General features: G+C 35.4%; 1 protein-coding gene across 1 annotated transcript in view; it reads right to left on the bottom strand.

Moving 5' to 3' along the window:
* The window catches only part of LOC148835582 (kelch-like protein 1), a 50,620-nt gene that overhangs the window by 20,909 nt on the left and 5,574 nt on the right, over positions 1–24,137 (bottom strand). Inside the window, exons 2-5 of the mRNA XM_088913122.1 lie at positions 14,475–14,657; positions 12,220–12,356; positions 6,304–6,500; positions 791–1,000 (exon numbers count right to left, since the gene is read on the bottom strand). Coding sequence (XP_088769248.1) covers positions 791–1,000; positions 6,304–6,500; positions 12,220–12,356; positions 14,475–14,657 — 727 coding nt within the window. The remainder of the gene's footprint in view (positions 1–790; positions 1,001–6,303; positions 6,501–12,219; positions 12,357–14,474; positions 14,658–24,137) is intronic.

Raw genomic sequence — 24,137 nt, 5'->3', positions numbered from 1 at the left:
AGGTGGTGTATTCACTGGACAACGGTCCATTCCTTCACAGGGCAGACACACAGACACACACACAGACAAGCACACCAGGGCCAGTGTTCCCAGAAGCCAGTTGACTCAACAGCATGTTTTTGGACTGTGTGAGGAAACCAGAGCACCTGCAGCAAACCCACACGAACACGGGGATAACATGCAAACTCCACCCAGACAGCACCAGGTCTGAATCCCCCCGCGCCATCCGCACTGCCCACTATATTATTTGCTATTCTTAAAATAGCAGAGGTATAAAATAGCAAGCTGGAAAATATTTCTTCTTTTTCAAAAAGAGGTGTTTACACTAGCAACATGAAACCTACTAATTGTTTACTACTACTAATAAAATTAACAACTTTAACAGACGTTAAACATAATAGGTGGTGTTTATAACGTGACTACAACATGGACAGACTTCACTTTTGATCAGTTAACTGAACTCATGAATAAGATCTGTTTTACAAGCCATAAAGGAGCCACATTTCTGGACAAATATTGTTTGCCTACAACTGCGACAAAGAACTTTGCAGCTTCAGTAGAAATATATGATGACAGATGTGTAGTAATTCATATGATTATATACAGTATTTATAGATGGATTTTCATGTATAGAATAGTTTTTCTCAGCGTCCATGGAGTCCATGGAGTCTGCTAGTCAAATGTAGCCACTGTGCATAAAACGCTGTAATTTAACATTTGTTCTACAAATTCTGATCTGTCTTAATTCTAGAAACATTTTTCTTCACCCTGTTTGCAGTAAATTATTTACCTGTGCTGGAAGAAGAGGAAGTCTAATGTAGGCAAGCAGAGTACTTAAATATTTACACCTTTGTGTGTCATATTTCACCCATATCATAAGGGCATGAAATATTGTTTCTTCATCGGGAACATTAACATCGTCACTGGCAAGGAGCTGGAGAATTTCATCAGCAGAAAGCAGCAGGAATTCTTGATTTCTTATCACCTCCATAATATGTTCCTGTGGAGAAAACAGAATTCTATTATTTGAATGATTTTAAAATTAAGTATTTGATTGCATTTTTTAATAAGAAGCCTCAACTAAACATTAAAAAGACTACAATTATTGATTTGATTGTTTTGTGGGAATTAATATTACTTAGCACTGGCTGTTTCATAAGACTAGAAAGAATAATTGTGTAAAGCAGCTTCTAATTCCTTGGTTGTTCATATGTGTGTGAAGATAATTTTAATCCAAATTACACCTTTCCAGAATTCATTTGTTACAACATATTCATTAGGATGAGGAGGAAAACAATTTCTTCACCCAGGCTGATCTTTGTCTCTGCTGCTCTCTCCTGCCTTGAGTTGCGCACTGTGCAGCTACTCTCCCGCTTCTACAGTCCCACACTGATGTTCTTCACCACCTCTTGGACCTCCTGCTCAATTCCCTGTGGAGTCTGACTTTCCCCTCTCACTTCCCTCTATGTTTTCTTTCAGCTCCCCCCTCGCGCTCTGACCACTGTTCTTGATCCTTTACTTTTCCATCCCTCCTCACCTCGTGCTCCCAGAACAGCTTGTCCAAGGAGGGCTCCCCCTCTCCTGCTGCTTGTTGTCGCCAGTTGAGAGAGGCGGAGGGTTCAGTTCCCCGTTTGTCCACATGAAGAGCTACAGTGCAGTACATACCACCTCTCCTCCCTTTTCCCTTACCTCTTTGCTTCACTGACAAGTACATGGCGCTCATTTGCCATCAATCAAGAGCATCCAATGAGTGTGAAGGAAGGATATATAAAGCTACTTCCACTGTATGAGCTACTTGCAAATTCTAATAATGACAACATTGAGCATTTTTGTTTCACCTCCTCCTTTCCACCCCACGGTTGCTTCCTGGTTCTGTCCAATGTGGACTGAAGTAAATAACCCTCCTACTCAGCCATTACTGATACACAGGTATGCTGATCTAAAGGATTGCTTCGGGGCAGGGTTACATTGAAAGGGGGGGTACAAGGCCAGTTTTGCAATGTAGGATATTAAGCTATTTTTTTTACAAATGACTTCTTCTGACCTTTATCTGGTAATATTCTCTCACCTACTGTATCACCTCCAACAACTCACCTATTTAATCTTGTGCTGAGTTATATCATCTCACCTTGAGTGCTGCTCTCTTCAATATCACAGCAAGAAAGGGATTTCAAAATATTCTGTCATGAGTTTTTGAAATGGGATTTCACATTTTGCCAAGATAATATTATGTGAATCCATAAGGTTGTTTTCCGATTTTGTTTTCTCCCAAACTCTTATTACAACATAAACATCAGGAAATCCAGCAGACAAGATAATGCAGGCTGTTGAAAATTCATAACCAGTGTCAGAGAATCCAAATCTACTGTATGTTCTCTGTTTAGGAATCGCTATTGTCCGATGGAGTACTGTATATGGGCTGTTCCGAGGAGAGTGGTCTCCTGTGCCTGAGCCTGCAGCTCATCGGGGTACTTTTGAATTACGAGTCGAGGAGTTCCAAGAGCTCCAAATACGACTGGGATCACACGTGCCTTTGTGCTCCACATGCGCAGTATCTCAATCTCAAGGTCCTTGTATTTGCTTAATTTTCCGGCCTCCTTAAGATAGACATTTGAGTCATCTGGAACAGCTACATCGATGAGAAACCATCGCTTCTTGCTCCGATCATGGAGGATGATGTCTGGTCCGTTGGCTCCAATGGTATGATCGGTCATACACGGTGGTGATGTTCCCCTTCTCCACAACCTTTTTTAGGCTGGTGATTGTACCAGTGATCAGGCACTGGTAGGCCAAGCTCCTGAAGCACTGACCAGTGCAGGTAGCTAGCTATTCTATTGTGCCGATGCGTATATTCTTTCGGCGCTAGCATAGAGCATCTAGCAACAATGTGGCTGATGTGCTCCTCTTGTTGGTGGCACAACCGGGAGTTGCCATCCACATCCGTCTTGAGGATATTCCTCTGATCATAGCGAGTGTCCAGTGCCTGATCTTGAGCTGCTGTGATAAGACTCTCTGACTGTCATTTTAGGCCAGAGCTTTGTAGCCATCCAAAGGTTAGTTTTCTATCAACATAAACTGTTAAAAGTCTGTTTGTAAAACTGACCGTGGAGTGGCTTCGACAAGAGTTTGCTGATTTTCTCTTCAGTGAGCAAAGCCTTCATCCTACTCTTGATGGACTGCCGACTAGATGTTGTTGTATGGGAGCTGATTTCAGGATTGATGTATCGGCTTTTGATTTAATAATATCACTTTATTAACCCTATACAATTTCTTGCATTAGGAATTTCCTCGCCGATGTTGACCAGAGCATTTCTTCGTTTTTTCATGTCTTATTATGAGCCTGTTTGTTGGATCCTTGCTTGATGTACTCGCTTAGGCCGACAACTGTGCTCTTGTATGCGGTTTCCAGCTCAGTGAGCCCACGGCCACCACTGCTCCTAGGTATATATATTCGATCTACATCGGTTCTTGGGTGGAGAATACCAAACTTTGTTAGCAATTTTCTGGTCTTCCTATCCATCTCCTAGATTTCCTGCTCTCTCCAATCAATGATTCCAAAGCTGTACTGCGGCACGGGCACTGCTAAGCTGTTAATTGCTTGCATCTTGTTCTTCAAGTTAAGCTCAGTGCCAAGAATAATAATAATAATTAATTATTATTATTATGTGTCACAGTCTGATTTTTATGTGATCATGAAACCTTAAACAACATAAATAACCTTTCTATTGTTTAATTTTATCACACCCATGATAAAATTTATAACTGAATAAAAGTGCTTGTGTCAACTATAGTTTTAATGTACATAAAATTTGATGTTTTAAAGCTAGAATTCAAATTTCAAGAATACTCAGTACGTTGTATATAAAGTAATGTGATATAATTCTATAAATACATACTCAAAAGTATATACACTTTGTACAATAAATAATGATAGTAATAATTCTAAATCACATAGTATCTAAGAGTATTTTACAGTACAGAATATGTTGTATTAAGGAGGTTACATTACACAATTGAAGTATTTGGACAAGGGAAAGGCTTGTCTAAAGAATTTTATCAAAACAATGTTGAAAATAAACTGATGATAAAGCTTGCCTTAAGGAGTTGAGTTGTTAAACAAGCCAAAAAAATATTACAATCATGTACAAAACAAAGAGCATAAGATGAAATTGAAACATGCTATACAAATATACCAGAATTAATTGGCAGTCCTTTTTATGCATTTGTCACCAGCCAAGTGACCAGGTTTGGCTCAAAAGAAAAGAAACTCCCACAAAGCAGTCTTCAAATGCAAACAAAACTGGATTTATTGCCATCAAAATAGGAATAACGGGGGGGGGGGTATAATTTATACAGTATCTCTGCTAGGTTATCATCTATTAAGGCTATGAAAGTATTGAATGGCACCAAAAGAGCCATTATTCTTCAGTCAACATAAAAACAATGTTTTAGGGTGCATGAAATCTGATGGATTAATGCTTTTTTAGACCTCTGCAGTTTATTGAGGTGATTTATTGCACTGGTGTGAGCTGTACAGGTATGTTACTTAAAATCTATGTAAAACTAAAAATATATTAAACACTTTAAGGTAACACTTCATTTTGAAGGATTGTCTTTAAACTGTGTATTATTATAATATTACTGAAAAACATTGGATGAGTGTTGGTTGATCCACATCCATGGTAAATATTGCCATTAGTGAAACTTGAAATATGCTTTATTAATGGATAAAGGTAAGGCAAGTTAATAAGCTTTAAATGATAGCATTTAATTCATGAATAACAAACATATGGTTTGCAGATGAATCTTTAAATAAAATGATATCCACTACTCTTTAAAAATGTAGGGAGCAATGCAGACAATAGTCTTGCATATACAGTACATTATAATGTTTTAGAACCACTTAGAGGTATTAAAAAGTCAAAACTCATTTGTTCTGCCTCTCAGTATGTATTTACACATGTTTTTAAAGCTATACTAAGAAAAAAAAATAGCTGAATATTTATTTCCTACAAAATACAGTGATGAATGTTCATGTTGTTATTATCACATATTAATAAGTGTAATCGTAAAGTAAACCATAATTCTAATTTTGAAATAGGAAGTTATGTTAAAGTATTACATTACGCATAATTGCTTTAAAATTATTTAATGCTTTTCAGTTGTATCTATTACATTTAGATACAAAATCTCATGGTGAATTTAATCTGCATTAAAATTGTTCAGAGGAAACATTTCAAATGGGACTAAATCATTTTAAACTAAACATGAGTATCTACACAGTTTGGTCTTGTACAAATGGATTCATTATTCTTGCAAAAAAAAATTCAGAAAAAATATGACGCAAATGAGTACTGGATTAAAGATTAAATTAAGACATTGCTTTCACTCTCTACACTGAGAGATACAGTAAATTATTTTAAAATGCCTCTGTTGTCGTGAATCCAAATACTAATTTTAAAGCTTCTGCACGGTAAATCTATTGGGTATAGATTTGTATTAAAAACTGAGAGAAATTAGTTTGGTCCTTTTGTCACTAGAGAGTGGGTATTGGATTATATCACATTATAACTGCATTACTTTTTAATTTTCATTTGGTTAGTTGTTAGACACTCTCTAGGCCAATATAAGATTTTCTGTGCTAAGTATACAGTATTTATGTAAAAGGCAGGAAGGCAGGAAGCGGAACATTCCTTGAAATATTCAACCATTAAAAAAAACAACTAAAAAAATGTTACAGAAACTTTTAAACACTTTTACAACCCTTGGCATATCATTACCTGTGCATTAGCCTCAAAGAACAAAATAAAACAGATGTGTTCTTTAAACTACATCTCTCTACAAAGGGGATTTCTAACACAATTAATGAAGCATCCTATAATTAAAATGAACTTTCCCTGAGCATAAACTTCAGAATCCATGGCTAAGAACTAAATGCATTAAATTATTTTAACACTATTAACGACTCAGAAAGGACAAATGTCCATAAAAATGTTCATATGATTTGTTTGGTGCTGCTACCCTGGCTGGGCAAAGCTAACTGCAAATGAGTTGATGGATTTGTTTAGGAGCAGCAGTTAATATGGAATATGGAACATTTCAAAGACAATTTGCAGTTCAGCAAATAAGCTGTGTCAAGCTGCGATCCGAAAGAATATCTCATTTTTTCTCGTGTACCATATATGCTGCACTGGTATTTTTCTATTGAACTACAGTAATTTCGGGATTTTAATAATGCTATGTAAAAAACGAGAAAGAAGCCTGGAAATAAATTAAGTAGCGTGCGCTGAGTCAGTTTCTCACCATGCTGTAGCTGTGTGCCACCTTCATGAGTTCAAGGCAGCCCTGAGCATCTGCAAAAGCCCGGATCCCAAGACAGTTGGATGGATGCAGCAGCTTCATGAGGAAGTGACAGCAAACGTCAACTACCTGCGAGAGCTGCAGCAGACAGGCAGCTGCCAAGAGGTTTTCAATGTTGTCTTCCTTCAGCTCGAGGCACCCTACAAGCACACGATGAAAGACTAAATCAGGGTCTTCAAGACTAGTTCAGGTTTATTTCACACCCGCCTTATTTGGTGTGGAAGGTAGGATGGCAGTTTTTTTTTTTACCACTGCAAAACCTTGAGGCCTCCTTGGTGTTGATCTGGCGAAGTACCACTGGTTCCACTATGTTGATACACTGAACAAGTGGGGCATTATTTTCCTCCATCTTGTCTTTCTAATGAAAATTGATAGAATTAATATTTCTTAAATGCCGGATAATGGATGCTGTGGTCAGTGCTGGGCTGTTTTTGTAGGATATGAACAGTACAGTCTACAAACAATGCGATTTTATTCACCAACTAACCAATCAGTAAGCTGTTGCAGACAGACACCAGCTACAAACCACCTGAAAGCAAAAAAAAAACTTTATCTTAGTACTGTCAAAACCTGGTAAAGCTGTTTGGATTGGTAATAAACATTTTTGTCAAGTGAGTGTTGTTTTTAGATGTTACTCAGATCTATTTGCAATGTTATCTGCTTTGCATGTGTTTTAATTACTGTGTAAATCTTCATCTCAGGTTATTGAAAATCATATATTACTAAGCCACCGTAAGCTCTAAATTGTATAGATATTAGAAAATGGATACTGCACATGAAACAAAAGTGGCTGGTACAGTATAATTTATTTTTCCTCTAGTTTACCTTGATTAATTACAGTAATTACTAGGTAAAATACTCAAGTGTTTCATCAGTCCTGGAAAACATCAAACAGACAGAGGACATGGCGAGAGACAGGAAGATGGAGAGGAGAGAGAAGACGGCAGAACAGAGAAAGGAGAAAAGTGTTCCTCTAGATTATCCGTAAAGATCTTGTTCAAGTTATGTGTTTGATCCTTGTTAAGAGAGCTGGCAATTCTTTGGTATTTAGGAAACATTGATTTCCCGTATAGAGAATCTGTCAGTTAAAAAAAGGGCTTCATGTTCAGTGTGTTACTGTATATTTTATTTTTTTTAATAGGAAGATAGGATCCCATTTATTTTTTTAGCTTCCAGGTTCATAAAGAAAACTGACTGTAGGTCATATCCTGTTTGGCTTAGTAGGCAGGCTCACAAACCCTTTCCGATTTAATGCTCAAGATTCTCCCACACAGAAGCACACATGTATTGTTTACATGTATGCTTTATATTCTGTAGCGCCCACGTGGGGCACTGTAGCCATCGCGCATGCAAGGCAGGCTGGGAACGGTGGCTGTTGGGCTGGACGAGGGATGGAGACGCCCTCTTCCCTTCTGTGTCTGTGTAGGCGTGGTGCAGTGCTGTATCTCCCCTGTCCCTGTGTGTATTACCCCTCCTCAGCGTCTCTAATAAATGTCTTGCCAACAAGCGCCAGAGCCTCTGGCCTGTTTCTTTCTGTCAGGCTAACCCTGGGAGCGTCACACTTCTCATGCACTGTAAACATACAGTAAAACTATGTGAAGAAAGAGATCAATATGCAATCATGAAAGATTTTATTGCTAACTCTGTACAACACTCTGTACAACCACAGACAGTTGCAGTTCTGATTTTGGAAAGATACCAAATCATCCAGAGTCAATAGTTAATAAGAGCTGAGTTTCTGCAAGGAGAAAAAAAAACGGCTCAATATCAGTGCTGCAAAGAAAAATCCTCATCAAGACTGGTGAGAATTTTAAGGTGTCAACACAATCCAGGGCCATGTACTGAATCGACAGGGAGATCGTCTCCAGTACAAGAAAACAGTACCACACAAAAATTCTTTCAACATGCAGCGAGCACTATGGGGCCTTGCAGCCGAGAGCTAATCATCTACTGTACGTCATGCAGTATCTGTGGTGTTCTCTGTACTGTACTGACAGAAAATACACAACTTATACAGTATGTATAAGTTCACCACACATAAGGCCATCTGACAATAATAATAATAATAATAATAATAATAATAATAATGGCTACTTTCCCCCCTTGTTTAAAAGGCTAATGACATCACCCAGATTCAAATCCATATCCGAGCCATGATGTATGCAGGGGATACAGGCTCCTTTAATATTTTATTGCTACTCTTACAATACACTTTCCTTTGAAGTTTAAGCCTGGTACTGACCTCTATGACTGTTGTTGACTAGCTGTAAAGAGGATAGTATTTTCAGCTACCTACTGCACCACTAGAGGCTGTAAAGTTCTCTATCTCTATCCAATTAGTTAATTGGTAAAGGGCTAAGAGCCACATTCTCACAAGGGAATAATTTATAAAGGGACTCACGAGTTTTAAAGTGAATCTTTGTTGGTGTTTATAGAATATGTGTATGAATAAAGACCCCTTTATATTGTGTGCTGCTGTCCATCATGTGTTGTGCAGTATATGTTCAGACCTCATGAGCCACCTATTTGGAAGGAAACCTGTCACAATCTAGTTTACCTGTTTTAAAATTCTTGAAAAACAAGTTGCTGACTAATATACTAAGGAGATCAAGTAACTGGTTTGCTAGAGAAGCTTATTTTAGTCTTGGCTTCATTTACATCATTTACATCATAGTACAGCAAGTGCCTTCGTTACTTGTAATTTTCTTAGATCTTTCTGACAGATTTATTATAATGGATCATTTTATTCTGTTAGTTTGCTTGCAGTCTTGCACTCACTTTTCTGATAGTTTTGGATGGGTTTCAAAACATTTTGGTCAGAGGGAAACTGTACTCTGAAATGAGTTATGTGCAGCTTGGTGCTCTTAGAGTTCCAGTCTTGGTCCTTTATGTTTTATAATGTTTGAGTATAATGTTCATTTTTACACAGGCAGCGCTAGTCATCCACACTCTTACTGAGTATGTAATTCAGAATAATGCATAGATTGCTTCAATCTGAAATTAAATTCAGATAAAACTGGGATTTTGGCACACTTTGATAGGCACACTCTGGCCCATTAATCAAACATTTGCTAAAATATTGCACCATCTACCAGAGCAAAGAAAATGGAATCTGGGCTCTATTTAGAGTAATTTACCTTTAGAGGTAAATTAAAATTATTTTGTGAAAACTACATTTTGCTGTATCAGAAACCCAGCTAGGTTGAAATATGTTTGCTGTAATGGATGTAGAAATAATCCAACATGCATTCATAACTCCACAGCTAGGTTTCTGCAATCACTAGAGCCTTTTGCTGTTCTCTTCCTGATACATGGATTTCCATTCCATTAGGAATTTCACCCTTTATTGCAAACATTATGCAGGACAAAACCTCAAGGTCTTTGAGGTGTACATTTTAATCTAAACCTGCTCTTAATAAATGCAGACTTTTGAAAAATAATAATAGTTATTATATTATATATTATAATTATGTAATGAATTGTGTATAATAATACTCGTTATTATTATTATTTTTATTATTATTCTTCTTATTATTATTATTATTATACATTGGGTGACTGTAATCAGTAATTCTATGATTTTCTGAAACTGGTGTTAGCCATTATGAAACTCCAGTAAAGATGCTTGCCTGAGTGTAAGATGAGGTCTGTCTGTTTCAGGTGAAACTGTGAGCCCTGCAGTGATGCTCTCTCCTCCAATCAATACTGAACCTCCTGTACTTGAATTTTAAAAAAAAATGAATGGCCTTAAGGCAGATGTATCAGAGCTATTCACACCTCCTCATACTCCCCCTGTGTGGGTGTGTACAGTAACAAAAACTATTTGGCGGATCAAAATTTAGAAATAATAATATAAATGTATAATATTGTATATTACAGACTTCTGACCTATAAATATAAACATTTTTATTGAAAAATGTACTGTACTAACCGACACTATCAACCGCTAAATCGCACTATTGAGAAACTTTCTGCTATGCAAACTTGAGGAAAACCTTTATTTACTTAAAGAAAAAAAGCCTTTATTCTCTCTTTATCAAAACTCAAACACACATTGAAATCTACCTTCACCTCGCATGTCAAGATGTTCACTCCCCATAATTTTGTATCCTTTATTTCATTCTGTTGACGTATTGTTTTGCACTTTGCCTGTTGTCTCTGTTTTTCTTTTCTTATACAATTGTATTGATGTTTTTTGTACTACTTACCATCTGAAAGCTAGCTAAATAGCATTTAGTTATATTATATACTGTACCTGTGTTTGAGTATAATGACAATAAATTTGAACTTGAACTATTGTGTTTTGACCCATTCTTTGCATACAGTACGCTTGAAGAAAACACTTTCTTGCACTGGTTTTCTATATAATGCCGAGATCCATCCAAGAGCCTGAAAAGAGGCATCAGTTTGACTGTATAATCTATATGAATGCACATACTGTACGTATGACATTATGTATAATTAATATATTACCATTTTTTGCTGGTGTGTAAAATAGGTCTGAGTGTATACCACTGCTCACACACTGTACTGTTTGACCAAATATACCCTGCCATTATTAATGTCTTTATGTAGTGATGTTGTTTGAAACTCTTCAGCAAAAGTAAACTACAAAATGGACAGGGTGTATAACATATTGGTGCATATCAGCTGTGTACAGAACTCCTTGTTTACAAAACTTTTATATCTTACAGCTGTGTCTTATACAGTAGGTCAGTTTGTTTGTTGTATTGCCAAAGAGCAAAGAGCACGTAGCTGTATCCTGTGGACGGAAAGTGTGGTTAAAATGGATGAGCGGAGTGAAAACCAGGCACATAGCTCTCTCTTCATCTCTTTTTTTTTAATTAAAAAATTAGTGTCAGATTACACTTTATAGAACAGAGACAGATCCTGATTTACAAGGCAGTAATCAATATTTTATAATGGGCTCCTATTGATTCAAACATACCTAGACGGTAAGTGGTTGAATTAACTCAACAACAAATTTGTTTCAATTTGCCTTTGTTCTGGATAAAGTATATGCATCAATAAAGTAAACTATTACATTTTAGTTACTTTAGAAATGTTGTGACTATGTCAAATATCAATTTTTAGTATATCCCATTTATATGTTTGTTCAGCCATTTGATAACAAACTTTCAATATGTGATGTTGCCTATTCTATAAATGGCCAAAAACACATTAATAATACAATTTGTAGTAACAGCAGTGATCCCAATAAGAATTAATTTGGTTTCACATTCTAAGAATATTTTATTATAGAAATGGACAATAGAAATTTCTATCATTCAAACAATATAAGAATTACTATAAATCTTTTTATAAACACATAAATGATATCCTTGCCATCCTATATATATAATTATTGGGTTATTGTATGTATGGTATTGATTCTAAATATCAATCTAACTACTGTAACATTATTGAAATAAATAATGAGCTTGTTTTGGCTACACAAATGTGTGGAATTTACTACTATTTAAGGCTGTCAAAGTTACCTTTTCATTGCAGAGAACATGCTTTGTTTTTCTAATGATGTTTCAGCTTGTACAATGTCCAGAATTTAAATTACTCCATAATCACTTTTCTTCGAAGAAAAGCTTTATAAACATGTTTTTTGTACTGGCATTATGAGATTTGTCTGTTTGTATGTCCCTAATCCTAGCTCAGATTTAGAATAAGATACAATAGTCACATCTGTGTTAATAATTCCTTCAAGGAATTTTTAATTGTTCCATACAATATCCACATCCCCCCGCATCTCTGCGTTTGATATTATGTTAAATTTCATTTTGATTCAAGGAAAGGTTTATGGTAGAAAGCTGCTTTAATTAGTAGAATGTAAATTAGAAAAAATACCAGTGTAAGCGAACTGCACCAAATCCCACAGGGCAGATGGATCAATCCCTTCCATTTTGACTTCTTCTTGTTTGGCTTCACAAACATCACTTGTAAACATTGCAGCAAAGTAGTCTGACACAGCGCTTAGAACGAGCCTGCAAGTGAATCAACGAGACAGTTCAGAGTCTGATGCTAAAAGTACATGATGATCCAAAATATCTCTATAATTGCTGATATAATTACAGCACTTTTCAAGATGCTTTAAAGCTGTACCGTCTGCACACATAAAACACATAAATGAGAAAATAACATGGTTAACTGACTCTTAAAACCATGAGTTTTATTTAGCTTTTAATGTATTTTTTGTAAAACATATCACATGAAGTGCTCAGTAGAGTGGGAAGCCCTGAATCAGCAGGTCTCAGATTAAGAGTTGAGCTCTCCCCATTAAATACGCCTTAAGATATGCTCTATGCAGACCATTATTTTACTTGACCAGGAAAACGCTAAAAGTCTCAATTTCATAGAGAGCAGGTTTGTTATCTGGAGTTTGGCCAATTGGTGAGCAATAGAACTCTAAAATCCACACTAGACTTGCAATTTACAGAGTACTGAAGTCATGTCCCGATTATGAATAGTTTTAGTTAGCCCATTTATTACCATAGTAGATACCCAGTAAGACAGATTTCGATGTGATCAACATGAATTCTTTAATTACACTATTGAATATTTGCACAAACAGAAAGGGCAATTGCACTCCTTCTTAGGCCAAATTAGAAATAATTTTGTTGGATTAAGAGGATGATAAATTTCTTTAAATTCACATTTGAAAAGGAGCAAAAAATATTCCCTATATTTTTTCTTTTAATCTACTTCAGCAAAAATGTGAAAAATGTGAAAATTTTTTAAATGCAGTTTAGACCCCTTTTCATTATATTATTTTTAATATATTTGCTAGTATGAGTTGAAAAGAACAATAAAAGACATTTAACTTGAATTATATTGAAATTTAAATGTAATGTAGTGTTCAAGCACTACAGTAAAGACTACAAAACATATGAACTAACAACACAATTTTCTGTTTTGGGCTAGAAAAAATATTTTCTATACAGAGTTCTCTGTTATATAGTTCATATTGAACATACTGTATATACAGTATATTCTTAGTTAGAAAAATATATTCTTGGCCATTTAAAAATAACTGTAATTTTATGGTTTATTATCCATACAATACATAAACATTTTGTAAATCATCTGTTATCTTTAACATATTTTATGAAAACTTTAAATGTCTCCTTTAATTGATTTGATACAGTATATTTTATTTATATACATAAACTGCATATGCATCATTTCATCAAGAAACCTGGAACACATATAAAACTAACAACACCTCACAACCTAGGCACGTAGCACTACTGAGTCTCTATTTAAAACACAAAGCCATGTAACTTGTACAAATTATGATGGGAATACTATGTTGCACTTATCTTGACCTAAGATGTTGATTTAATCTCAAATATCTGAAAAGCTTAAATTGAAACTCATGAGGACACAAACTAAAACCACTGAGATTGCTAATAAAGGTCACAAGTGTCTGTCAAAAGATAAGATGTCCAAGGATTCTTTAAATGGCATCTTTGATGCTGGTGGCATACCAAATGATTCACTTCCATTGTGAAGAAATAGTATTCTAGCAGAGCAGCCTGGATATTGATTTATGTGAGAAACAATCATTTTATGATACATATTATTTGTATCTGGATATTTATATTCACTGTAATTTTCTGTTTACAGTATGTCACAATACATTTACAGTCATGTTGATGAAAACTGTGTAGAAATTATCTGTTAAGGAACACTGCCAGGTCTGAACAATCCTGTTGTACCCAAGAAGTCTTTTGCTTCTTTGACGTGCAGTATTCATTGGCACACTTTGATGATTTCTGATTCTATCTTATGCAATTATTAATTTCTATTTACCACAGTGTTATTTAGAAATAACTGTCATGTTCTATGTTTTATCCCTGCTCTCTGTTATGTTTGATTTTCTGGTGAAATTTAGAACTAGAACAATTAACGTGTTTCCCCCATAATTCTCAAATCTTAAGTTTGAAATTATTTTAGAATAAACTTAAACAACATCAAAAATATTTATGTGTATGTAGAACTTAAGAAGTGGTAGCCATTGCATGCATAATTGAACAGTTCTAATTCAATAGCTTTGGTTTTGTTTAATGTCCAAGTTCCTAGTTCACAAACAAATGCCTCACCTATGAGCAGGTATCTTGCGGTCTCCGGCAATCAATATAACATCACAGAGCTGTTGCTGCTTCAGGTAGCTCTCCATTTTCCTGAAGGTCTGCTCTGCATGATGTAAAGACTGATAAAACTCTTCTGAACTGTCTGACTCCATATGGTTGAGAGGTGTCAGGGGACAGCTGGCCACTGTCAGTCTAGAAAGCACACAATAATAGCATTGGTGATAAAAGTGCTCTTAATTCAGCAGTTTTAATCACAGTGTTTGCAGCAAGACCCTGAAAAGCTAATAAAGGAAATCAATATCCCTCTGACAACCACCAGAGAAAGAGCTACAACAGAGAATAATCTGTTGAACTTTCTTTATGGTCTGTTGTACTTCTGAAGTAAAACACCCATATTACATTTATGAAGAAAATGTAAATGACTTGGCACTGTTTTTAACTTTTTATTTCTAGACAAGTGAACAAAAGTCAGAGGTTACAACAGTGTGTTAGATGATGAAAAGATTTAAAATAAAACTACTGGGTATTCTATAAATTACTTGCCTCATATAGTTGAATAATAAAAAGATAAATTAATATCCCAGGGTCAATTCTTAACTATACCATTGAATAAAACATCAGTTCTTGAGATTAAAGTTTTACTCAGGTTCAATCTTAATTAGAATAAGGTTTATGATGAAATCAGGGAGTTTAAATCAGCAGGTCTCAGGGGTTTACTATACTCATGCAATAAGTTTGTAACCTGGAGTTTGGTTATTTGTTGAACAGTAATACTAATAGTGTAAATTCCACTCTAGGGTTTACAGTTTACATATGATTTGAGTTATGTGCTGATACAGGTTTATATGTTAACTTTTAGTTATCACATGAGCCACATACTGTACCTCTGGACATATTAAAAACTGTTTAGTACCTTATGTGATATCCTTGAATTACAATAGTTTATGATAATGTACGAATATCAAACAGAGTCGGATTTTTAGCCAAACAATATGGCACAAAAGAAAGATATCCCTGTGATATTATTAACATAATATTTAAATGACAACATGTGATCACATATAACATCAATGTCCATCAAGACCTGGATATTATCATCAACAACATCAAAACCTCAGTCATTAAATTTGCTAAGATAATGTTGGGAACCTGTGAGGATAATTTTATTCTTTGAATCTGTGTGTCCAGTACTTCTCCAAAGGTTCTGATTGATTGATGCCTAATTGATTGATGCAAGTTGATCTGAGTATACTCAGCATGCTACTGAAACCCATGGCATGAATTATCTGACCAAGATGCAACATACAAACATTAAATAATAAAGATCTCAGCACAGAAGTTTATGGCAAACCTTTTGCAAGTAGACAACATCAAATTTTAAAACTATCATGATGAGTTAATTGGCTCCTCATAGCCAAAAAGCAGCCAAACCAGCAAAAAATGTGCAGTGCCTAGATGGTCCATCAGACTGTGTGACTGACAGTATCAAAAGCTGCATGTACTGTAAGTACAGAAGGAGAAGAATATTATGTGATCTAGAGAAAGACACCCTCTGCAAACATTTAGCTGCCTTAACAAGGGCTGTTTCTGTACAGTGTCTCTGTCAAAACTTCAACTGAAAAGGTGCAAAGAGCTCATTAAGCTTAAAATGAGATTGTAATTGAACTGCCAATTCATGTTTTTCTGTGAGAAGAGGAAAAATGGAATTAAGACAGAAACTGTTTAGTGAAATAATTGAATATCTTTATACCATAAAAAGATGAAAAGTTGCAGAATGTATTCATCTGACACTTTTATTCAAAACAACCTACCATGTGTACCCATTCACACAGTGGGTAATGTTGGTGAAGCAATAAGAGTGAAGAATCTTGCTCAGTGTTCCACCAAGGCTTTAACCCCAAAGTGTTCCAGATACAGGGCCCAAGGGTCCTAACCACTACTGCTGTCATGACACAGAAGTACGTTTTAATAGACTTCATCTTTTTTGTGTATATGTGAAAATGATCTTGTACAAAGTACAGGGTATCTAGCCTGCATTGGCAACAGTTAGTCAGCTTGGACATTTTAGCTTCTGCAACATAATGTGTACAGTGAAATATCTACAATATCAAATAATTATGTATTAGTCGTGGTGAATATTGCAATGTGGTTAGCATTGCTACCTTGCAGCACAGGGGCTCTGGGTTCAAGTTTAGATCTGGGGAGTTGTCTTTGTGGAGTCTGTATGTCCTCACTGTGTTTTCATGGGTTTCCTCTGGGGGCTCTGGTTTCCTCCCACAGTCCAAAGACATGCTGGAAGCTTAAGTGTCTTCTGGGAAAACTGGCACTGGTGTAAGTGTGCCTGTGTCTGTGTGTGCCCTATGATGGACTGGTGTCCTGTCCAGGGTGTGTGTCAGTGTGTGTGTGCCCTATGATGGACTGGTGTCCTGTCCAGGGTGTGTGAGTGTGTGTATCTATGTGTGCCCTGTGATGGACTGGTGTCCTGTCCAGGGTGTGTGTCTGTGTGTGTGTGCCCTATGATAGACTGGTGTCCTGTCCAGGGTGTACCCTGCCTTGTACCTGCTGTTTACCAGGATAGGCTCTGACTCCCCCACAGCCCTGTAGTGTATTAAACAGATAGACAATGGATGGATGGAACACTACCATACCACAGTAGAAAAGACATGTGTTTTGATAAAATCCCTTGTAGTGTATCGACATGTGCTTAAGGAAATCATCAGATATCTGCAACAGTAGTGAGGTTTAAGGGCTGAACTTTAAAAAAGATTTACCTTTATTCTGAAAATTACTCACACAGAATATATACTGTACAAATCACACATGCAACTACAATGACACCCAAGATCAATGCCTGTATGAGGAATGTCTGTTAGGGTTTTTTTTCTACAATTGAATTGAAGAGCAAGCTTGTTAAATGAAACAAAATCAGTTTCTAATTTTATTTAATCTTAGTTCTGAAAATAAATATATACATTTTAAATTATGAATATATTTATTATTAACTGGTTTAATGTTACTGTTTACTGTTACATTGTTATTTGACATGTATCTGAAAACCCTGTTATACAGTTCACAGTTGCCAAGTTAAGAAATATTATTCCTGTGCAATATCTTTTGAATTATTAAAGCCCTATAGAATGTAGTCTCTTTTCACAAAAAATGTATTTAATTATGCAATCTACTGCACAGTTTAATTAATTTTATTAATATCAACCTTAGATGATGAAGAACCAGGCAATTTTGTGAAGCACAGTTGTGGAAGTAATAGCCTATTTTAATAATATCCATTCATTACATTCTTTAATTACTTGGATATCCTCTCAACCCAATTTTGTTAAATTGTTACTTGGAAAATGCATTTGTATTCACAGCTAGAAGTTGCAAATGTACAATAGGTAATCTGTTTTATACCAAAGAGGGGTTACAGAATCACAGCTGATTAGTATTTCACCCACTTGTAAGATGTTAGAAATTTAGCAGATAATTTATTTGACGCATGTATGTTCCGAATTCCAGTACTGACATAAAAAATGTAAGACAATATAATGCAAGATAAGTTAACCAAAACTATAGCTATGCTGCTTCATGTGTTTCTATAATGGGTCGGATAATTCAGTTATTGTGTAATTATATCTAATTACATAGTTTACTCTGTAATTGCTACAACCTGCTTCAGTGCTTTATATTTCCCTCATAACTGAAACCCCTGATGTGTTTTAAAATGCCAGACATGCAATGGACTACATAGTTAAAATTGTTTTCATTTGCATACAAATTATAATAGTTAAACATCTGCTTTATTTAAAGCTTAGATAGATACAATCTTTAGTCAATATTATTTTGTTTTGCAACTAAGTAGTGTTTATTGAAAAATAAACTATTTAAGTGGTGAACCTGGTTTTGGAGAATCACGATCCAGAAGGATTTATGAGTCAATCTTGAAATGTGAATTTCTAAAATTTCTAAAAATTTAGTTTTGAACTAAGTGGGAGATTAAGAACATAAGGTTTCAGACAAGAGGAGGGAATTCAACATAACTAGCTAATTTGCTAATTATTAGCCAGTTGATCAAGGTCTCATCCAACCACGTTTTGAAAGAGGCCAGGAGTGGCTGAGTAGCCTATTCCACACTCCCACAAAACCTTGCCTACAAAAGTGCCTTTTGTGTAAGTGTTAGTTTCCACTTGTGTCCTTGTTTGTGTTTATTTTTCACTGTTATTACTGAAGAAATTCACTGAGCTGACTTTGTGAATAGTTTGAAACTTTTGGATCCACTCCTAATCTTCATTCAATTTCTTATCATCATCTTTCCTCAGTTTGTTCAATGAAGTAGTTTAGAGACTGTTAGGAATTCAAATGCCTACACCTTGTAGTTCTCTAACACAACCGGCCTTGACACACAGTATTTAACATACTAAATAGTGCAAAAGTTCCTATGTCTTCCAATTCTGCAAATTAATCTTTTAAATGTGACCTTAAAAATGTATAAAGACCTGCTGGACTGTGCTTCTCCAAGATTGGAGCTGTCCATTCCTAAACTAAAACCTGAATATAAAATATATTAGGTATACTAAGGACAAGCAATTGTTTTTCTGAAAAAATACTCTATGTATTCCTGAAATTCTACATCTAAAACTTCTTCTACTCCTTAATGAAAACATTATGTTAGTTATGTGGGTGGATCTCCTTTTGACTATGAGGGCTTTTCTATAACTAAGGTAAGACAGTGTGTTTATTTGTACATATAGTAGCTACAAGTACAACTAAAAAAGCTATGCTGCACGTAATTTTCCCACAAAGTCCCAAAACCATTTTAGGCACGTGTCCCTCTGCAACACCAATGTATTGAAATTTGGCACATGAAAAATATCTGTTTAGAGCTCCTGTGCTTTGCCATCACTTACTCATCTTCTTCTAGAAAGTCATCTAAGGGCTGTGAGTGGGGTATTTCAAGAAACGGATGCTGCCGGCAGTATATGATTTGGCATTAATGTGTGAAATACAGCAGCCTTGGCTATGTGTATCTGTGAGCATCTGAGAGTTACTTTGGAACCAGTACCCAGAGGGTGAAGACTTTGCAGTACGCTTACTGACAACGTTTGTGCACAGTGCTCAAGGAAATGCTGAGATCATTTGCCACTACAATATCCGTTTTCCTTAATCATGACTTGATTAAGGAATAAATGATTTAATTACTACATTCTCTTGTGAAGAGACTGCCTGGTTACCCATGTTATGGCCCTGTTGAAGTCTTAAATGTCCACCATGTCATTACCAAAGGTATTAAAAACTACATCCATACTTGTTTCCATGACATTACACGTTGTTATTGTACTTAGAACAACGTTATTATACGCTATTCTTATACATTATTCTCATGACTTAGAGATGAAATTCAGACCGTGCCGTGCTCTTTGCACATACAAAATGCATCACAGTTAGCAGTTCATATTTGCACAATACCAAAGCACACAAATGGAGTTACAGTGCTATTTTTTCTCCAACCAGGGTAACTTGTTTTAAATAAGATAGGCCTTGTTGTCTTATTAACCTTGTCAATGACGTTATTATGTCAATACCTACAAAAACACACAACTCAATTGGATTTTGTTTCAACAATAATGGGAAACAATATCATAAGTGAAAAGGATGTTTCTAAAAATACTGTTCAGGGTATTTGTCTATTATAATTGAACTGGTAATAATACAGTATGTCAATGTGTTACACTGAAAAATGATTCAGACTGAAGCCCTCCTTTAAAAAATAACAATAACAAAAACACATTTCACAACCTGATAATTTATGGTTAAGTGTGTCCTTGCCGGTAGCACTGTCATTTGAAAATATGATTTAATAATCAGTGATGTGAAACATCTTAACTAGACAAGATGATCTAGACAGCTTCTGACAGTGTAACTTCTAGCATAGTTTTTACGTAGTGTCTTTTTTCAGGGGTTGTTTAGAAAAAAATCACCCATTTCATACAAAGCCCCTTTACATAATCTAGTTTAACCCAAGCCTCTCCCTACCATACTTATATTGTAAGATTCATCATGGTTTGCATCACTTCAAGAACATATATTACAGTTTTTCATACCGAGTATTGACTGCCAAGCAATACTGGTTTTCTGACTTAATTGACTTAATGTCATCCTCACCCACTGTCATAAGCTTTTTGTTCAAATGCTCCTCAACATCAAACATATAAACAATTAATTTAACATATAGACTGCCTACAGTAGAGAACTATGCACACTCCTTCCACAGTGCTGCATTTGTTGTTTATTTTACAATTGAATACCTCCTTTTAAAATACAATTAGCAGTCATTGTATCTTTATTAGATAACAATTTGGCAAGCTTATTCATTGCCTTCAGATCATACAATGTTTTTTATCATTATTAAACATAATTATTCATTATAGATGCTATTATTGTATGCTGCACACATCTTTGTTCTGTTGTCAGATATAAGGATGGATGTCTCTTTCAAAAACTAGCAAAAATAAATCTGCAACAAAATCTATTAGTTAGTAACCTGCAGAACTAAACCTCAAGGTCACCTGTAAACAGTGTTTGAAAGATTGATGAGGTAAAACACTCAGGGGCAGAGATGTTAAGTGAAATCCGACTTGCCTTGTTTCTCAATTAGCAGACTTTTGGTGTTTTTGTTTGGGGAATGGAATGAACCCAAAGCAGTTTTATAGAGAAGTGAAGTGACAAAAATAAACATTGAAAAGGAGAAACACTAACTCTAAACAATGCAGTCAGCAAAACTCAAAACTTGGTCTTCCAATACAGTAAGCATTCCATGTTTTTTGTTTTACAAATCTTTAAGCCAATTAGAAAATGTCTTTCAGTGTTACAACATTATCTTTAATTCATACAGAAGATTAAGCAATTCACAAAAATCAAACTGTGTGGGGCTGAACCAAAGTATTCAACTCATACTGTACTGTAAATCAAAAGCTTTTAAACTTCTTAGTGGTGATCTGGTGGTAGAATCAGTCTCAGCACAGGTGTACAGTAGATATCTAAGAGATCTGCAGCTCCTGGACAACAGCAGTTCTCACCTACTGTATACCAATATGCAACAGCAGTAAGAGCTAAATGTCATCTCTAGTAGATCACACTAATGGAAAGACTGAAAGCATTTGGAGTATTTTGCAATATCTGATCTAAAAATAAGAAGCAACAATGGTTTATTTGTATTTATTTATAGGTTAAACAGTTTTTAAAGGGCAGTTTCTGCAAAATCACATCAGAATCTTTCCATAAAAGAGACATAATTATGGCTAAGTTGTTTCTCAGCAAGAATTGGACAAGTTGTAATTGTTTTTAGATTAAACCCAAAGTACTCGACATAAAGTACACAGAGGTGCAAAATAAGTCAGTTTTTAGCTTAGAAAGGTTATAGACATTTGAACAAGTAATTTTCAGTAGTTTAGCTTAAGACTATTCCAAACACTGAAAAAGAATAACCTACATTAATTATTTAGTAAGCCAGTACGGCTGTTTCTTTGTACTGTAGTAAACAGCAGTCATTGTAAGGTTCACTAAATGTCACAGGAGCAAATGAAAACATATTCCATTATATGTCAGTCATTTTAAGCTTGGTGAAGCTGAATTAAAGCATAAATCTAATGCCACTCTTGGACGAATGCGGCTTTATATTTCCTTTTGTTTCTGTAAAGGTCCTGTTTTATTATCTACACCCTAGATAAAGTCCTAAGAGTCCTGCTTTTATTAACAAAGGGCATCAAAGGGCACTTGAGTGGCAGTAAACCTGTCAGTCTGCTTGTCAAATAGATTTGGAAGGAGCATCTCATGAAAAGCGACAGCTATCATGCTGTGAAGGTTTTGTTTAAAATGAATTACATCTCATGACAATGCATATCACTAGTTTAGACTATACATCTGTCAAAATTAACTATAACCTTGAAATCCTTTATGGTTTTGCTATGGTGAATTGATTATGTATTTCAGATATAACCACGTATGTACAGCATATAAAAATGGAAAGTGTACTCAGTGTTCTGCTGAAAGGTATAATTTGCAAGCCTGATATATAGGCATACAGTACATGGTAGACACCTTGGCTATTTCTGAACTCACCAATCCTCAGTGAAGTTTAACACTTTAGTATTTAGTAGTTATTTTTCTAGCAGGAAAAGACTTGGCTTTAAGTCAAGTCATACTACCAGAATTCCTTCTACAGTATATGCTCTCAAATGACATCTTCCTTTCTCTGGACCTGAGCAACTTAAAACAGACACTCAATAATTTCAGAATCTGATATTGTATTGTTAAGACTCAGCTTTTCCTTAGTGAGGAAATTCTTTAACTTGCTGTTTTTTTCTTTCTTAATTACTGAACTAAAGTAATTTTACAAGATAACTGAAGGTGTTAGAGGGATTAAACTATTTAAATTTTTGACATTTTTTAAAATTGTTTTTGCTGTATGTTTCACTGTATATTTGCACAATTAACCTTTTACACTCTTTGCAGGATTGTTGGAATCCAGATAAGGGTAAATTGGAGTCCTGAAGCAATGTCACTGTCATAGGATTGATTTATTTCATTGATCTGAAGGGTGCAGATAAAGGTATAAATTCAATACAATAATGCCAGCAACTGTGAAATTGTTTTCTGAAAAAAAAATGACAATCTTTGTAGTATTCTATAAAGAAAACTACTTAAGGCACCCAGCCATGCTATCAAAGCTGATACCCTGGCGTCTTTCAGTAGCATTTAGATGAGATCATTGGATAAATTAGCTACTAACAACCAAATGAGCTATATGAAGATGAGATAAATGGGCTCCTCTTGTTAGCAAGGTTTATGTTCTTAAAATATTTGAGTAACAGAGCTCAGTTAAAAATATATACAGTACGTTCTTATCTTGAAAAAAAGGTAAATATTTTTATTATTTTCTTTAGGACACCTAGATTATACAGTCTTGTGTGTAAAGTCAATGAAAACTGATATATATTATCTTAATAAAAAGCACAGTTTTTGTTGTTGTTTTTGTTGTTTTAAATAAACAACATCTTATATTAGTTCAGGTGTGTAGCTGCGTCAGCATGCATAGGCTGCAAAGGAACAAGTACTAGGTTTATTCCATGCTGAGAAAAAAAGAAGAAAGAGGTGAAGAAGGCTCCACGGCCGAAACGTTGTTCTCTTTCTTCTTTTTTTTTCAACATGGAATAAACCTATTACTTGTTCCTTTACAACATCTTATATTTATACATTTGTATTTGCAATTTACAATATGACTTTCTAGTCAATCGTTTAGCTCATTTCAGCAGCACAATTACCTCCTAATGAAAAGGACAGAGGGATGAAAGGTGTAGAGGAGATTTGGCGTGACTCGCCTAGCTGAGGGAATGCAGTCTAGCTGTGAGGACAGGCTCCCCAAACCCCCCTCTCCATAGCGAGGACTGAGCTGGGGAGCTGCTGCGAGAGTGTAGGTGGGGAGGCAGGGGGGATGCATAGAGAGAGAGATACACAGAGGGAAGTCCTGGGTAGGAGACTTAAACATAGGTGAACAGAATGTGTGAGATTAGGATCTAAACTTCCTCCTGAACTTTTGTTAGAAACCCCATTTCACAACAACCAGTCTAGAATTTTACACAGTATAGGTGAGCTCATAACTTCCCTCAGTTGCCTCCA

Source organism: Atractosteus spatula, chromosome 4 (genome assembly GCF_055471065.1).
Source record: "Atractosteus spatula isolate fAtrSpa1 chromosome 4, fAtrSpa1.hap1, whole genome shotgun sequence".
Lineage (NCBI taxonomy): Eukaryota > Metazoa > Chordata > Actinopteri > Semionotiformes > Lepisosteidae > Atractosteus > Atractosteus spatula.
This window is presented reverse-complemented; position numbering and strand designations above follow the sequence as displayed.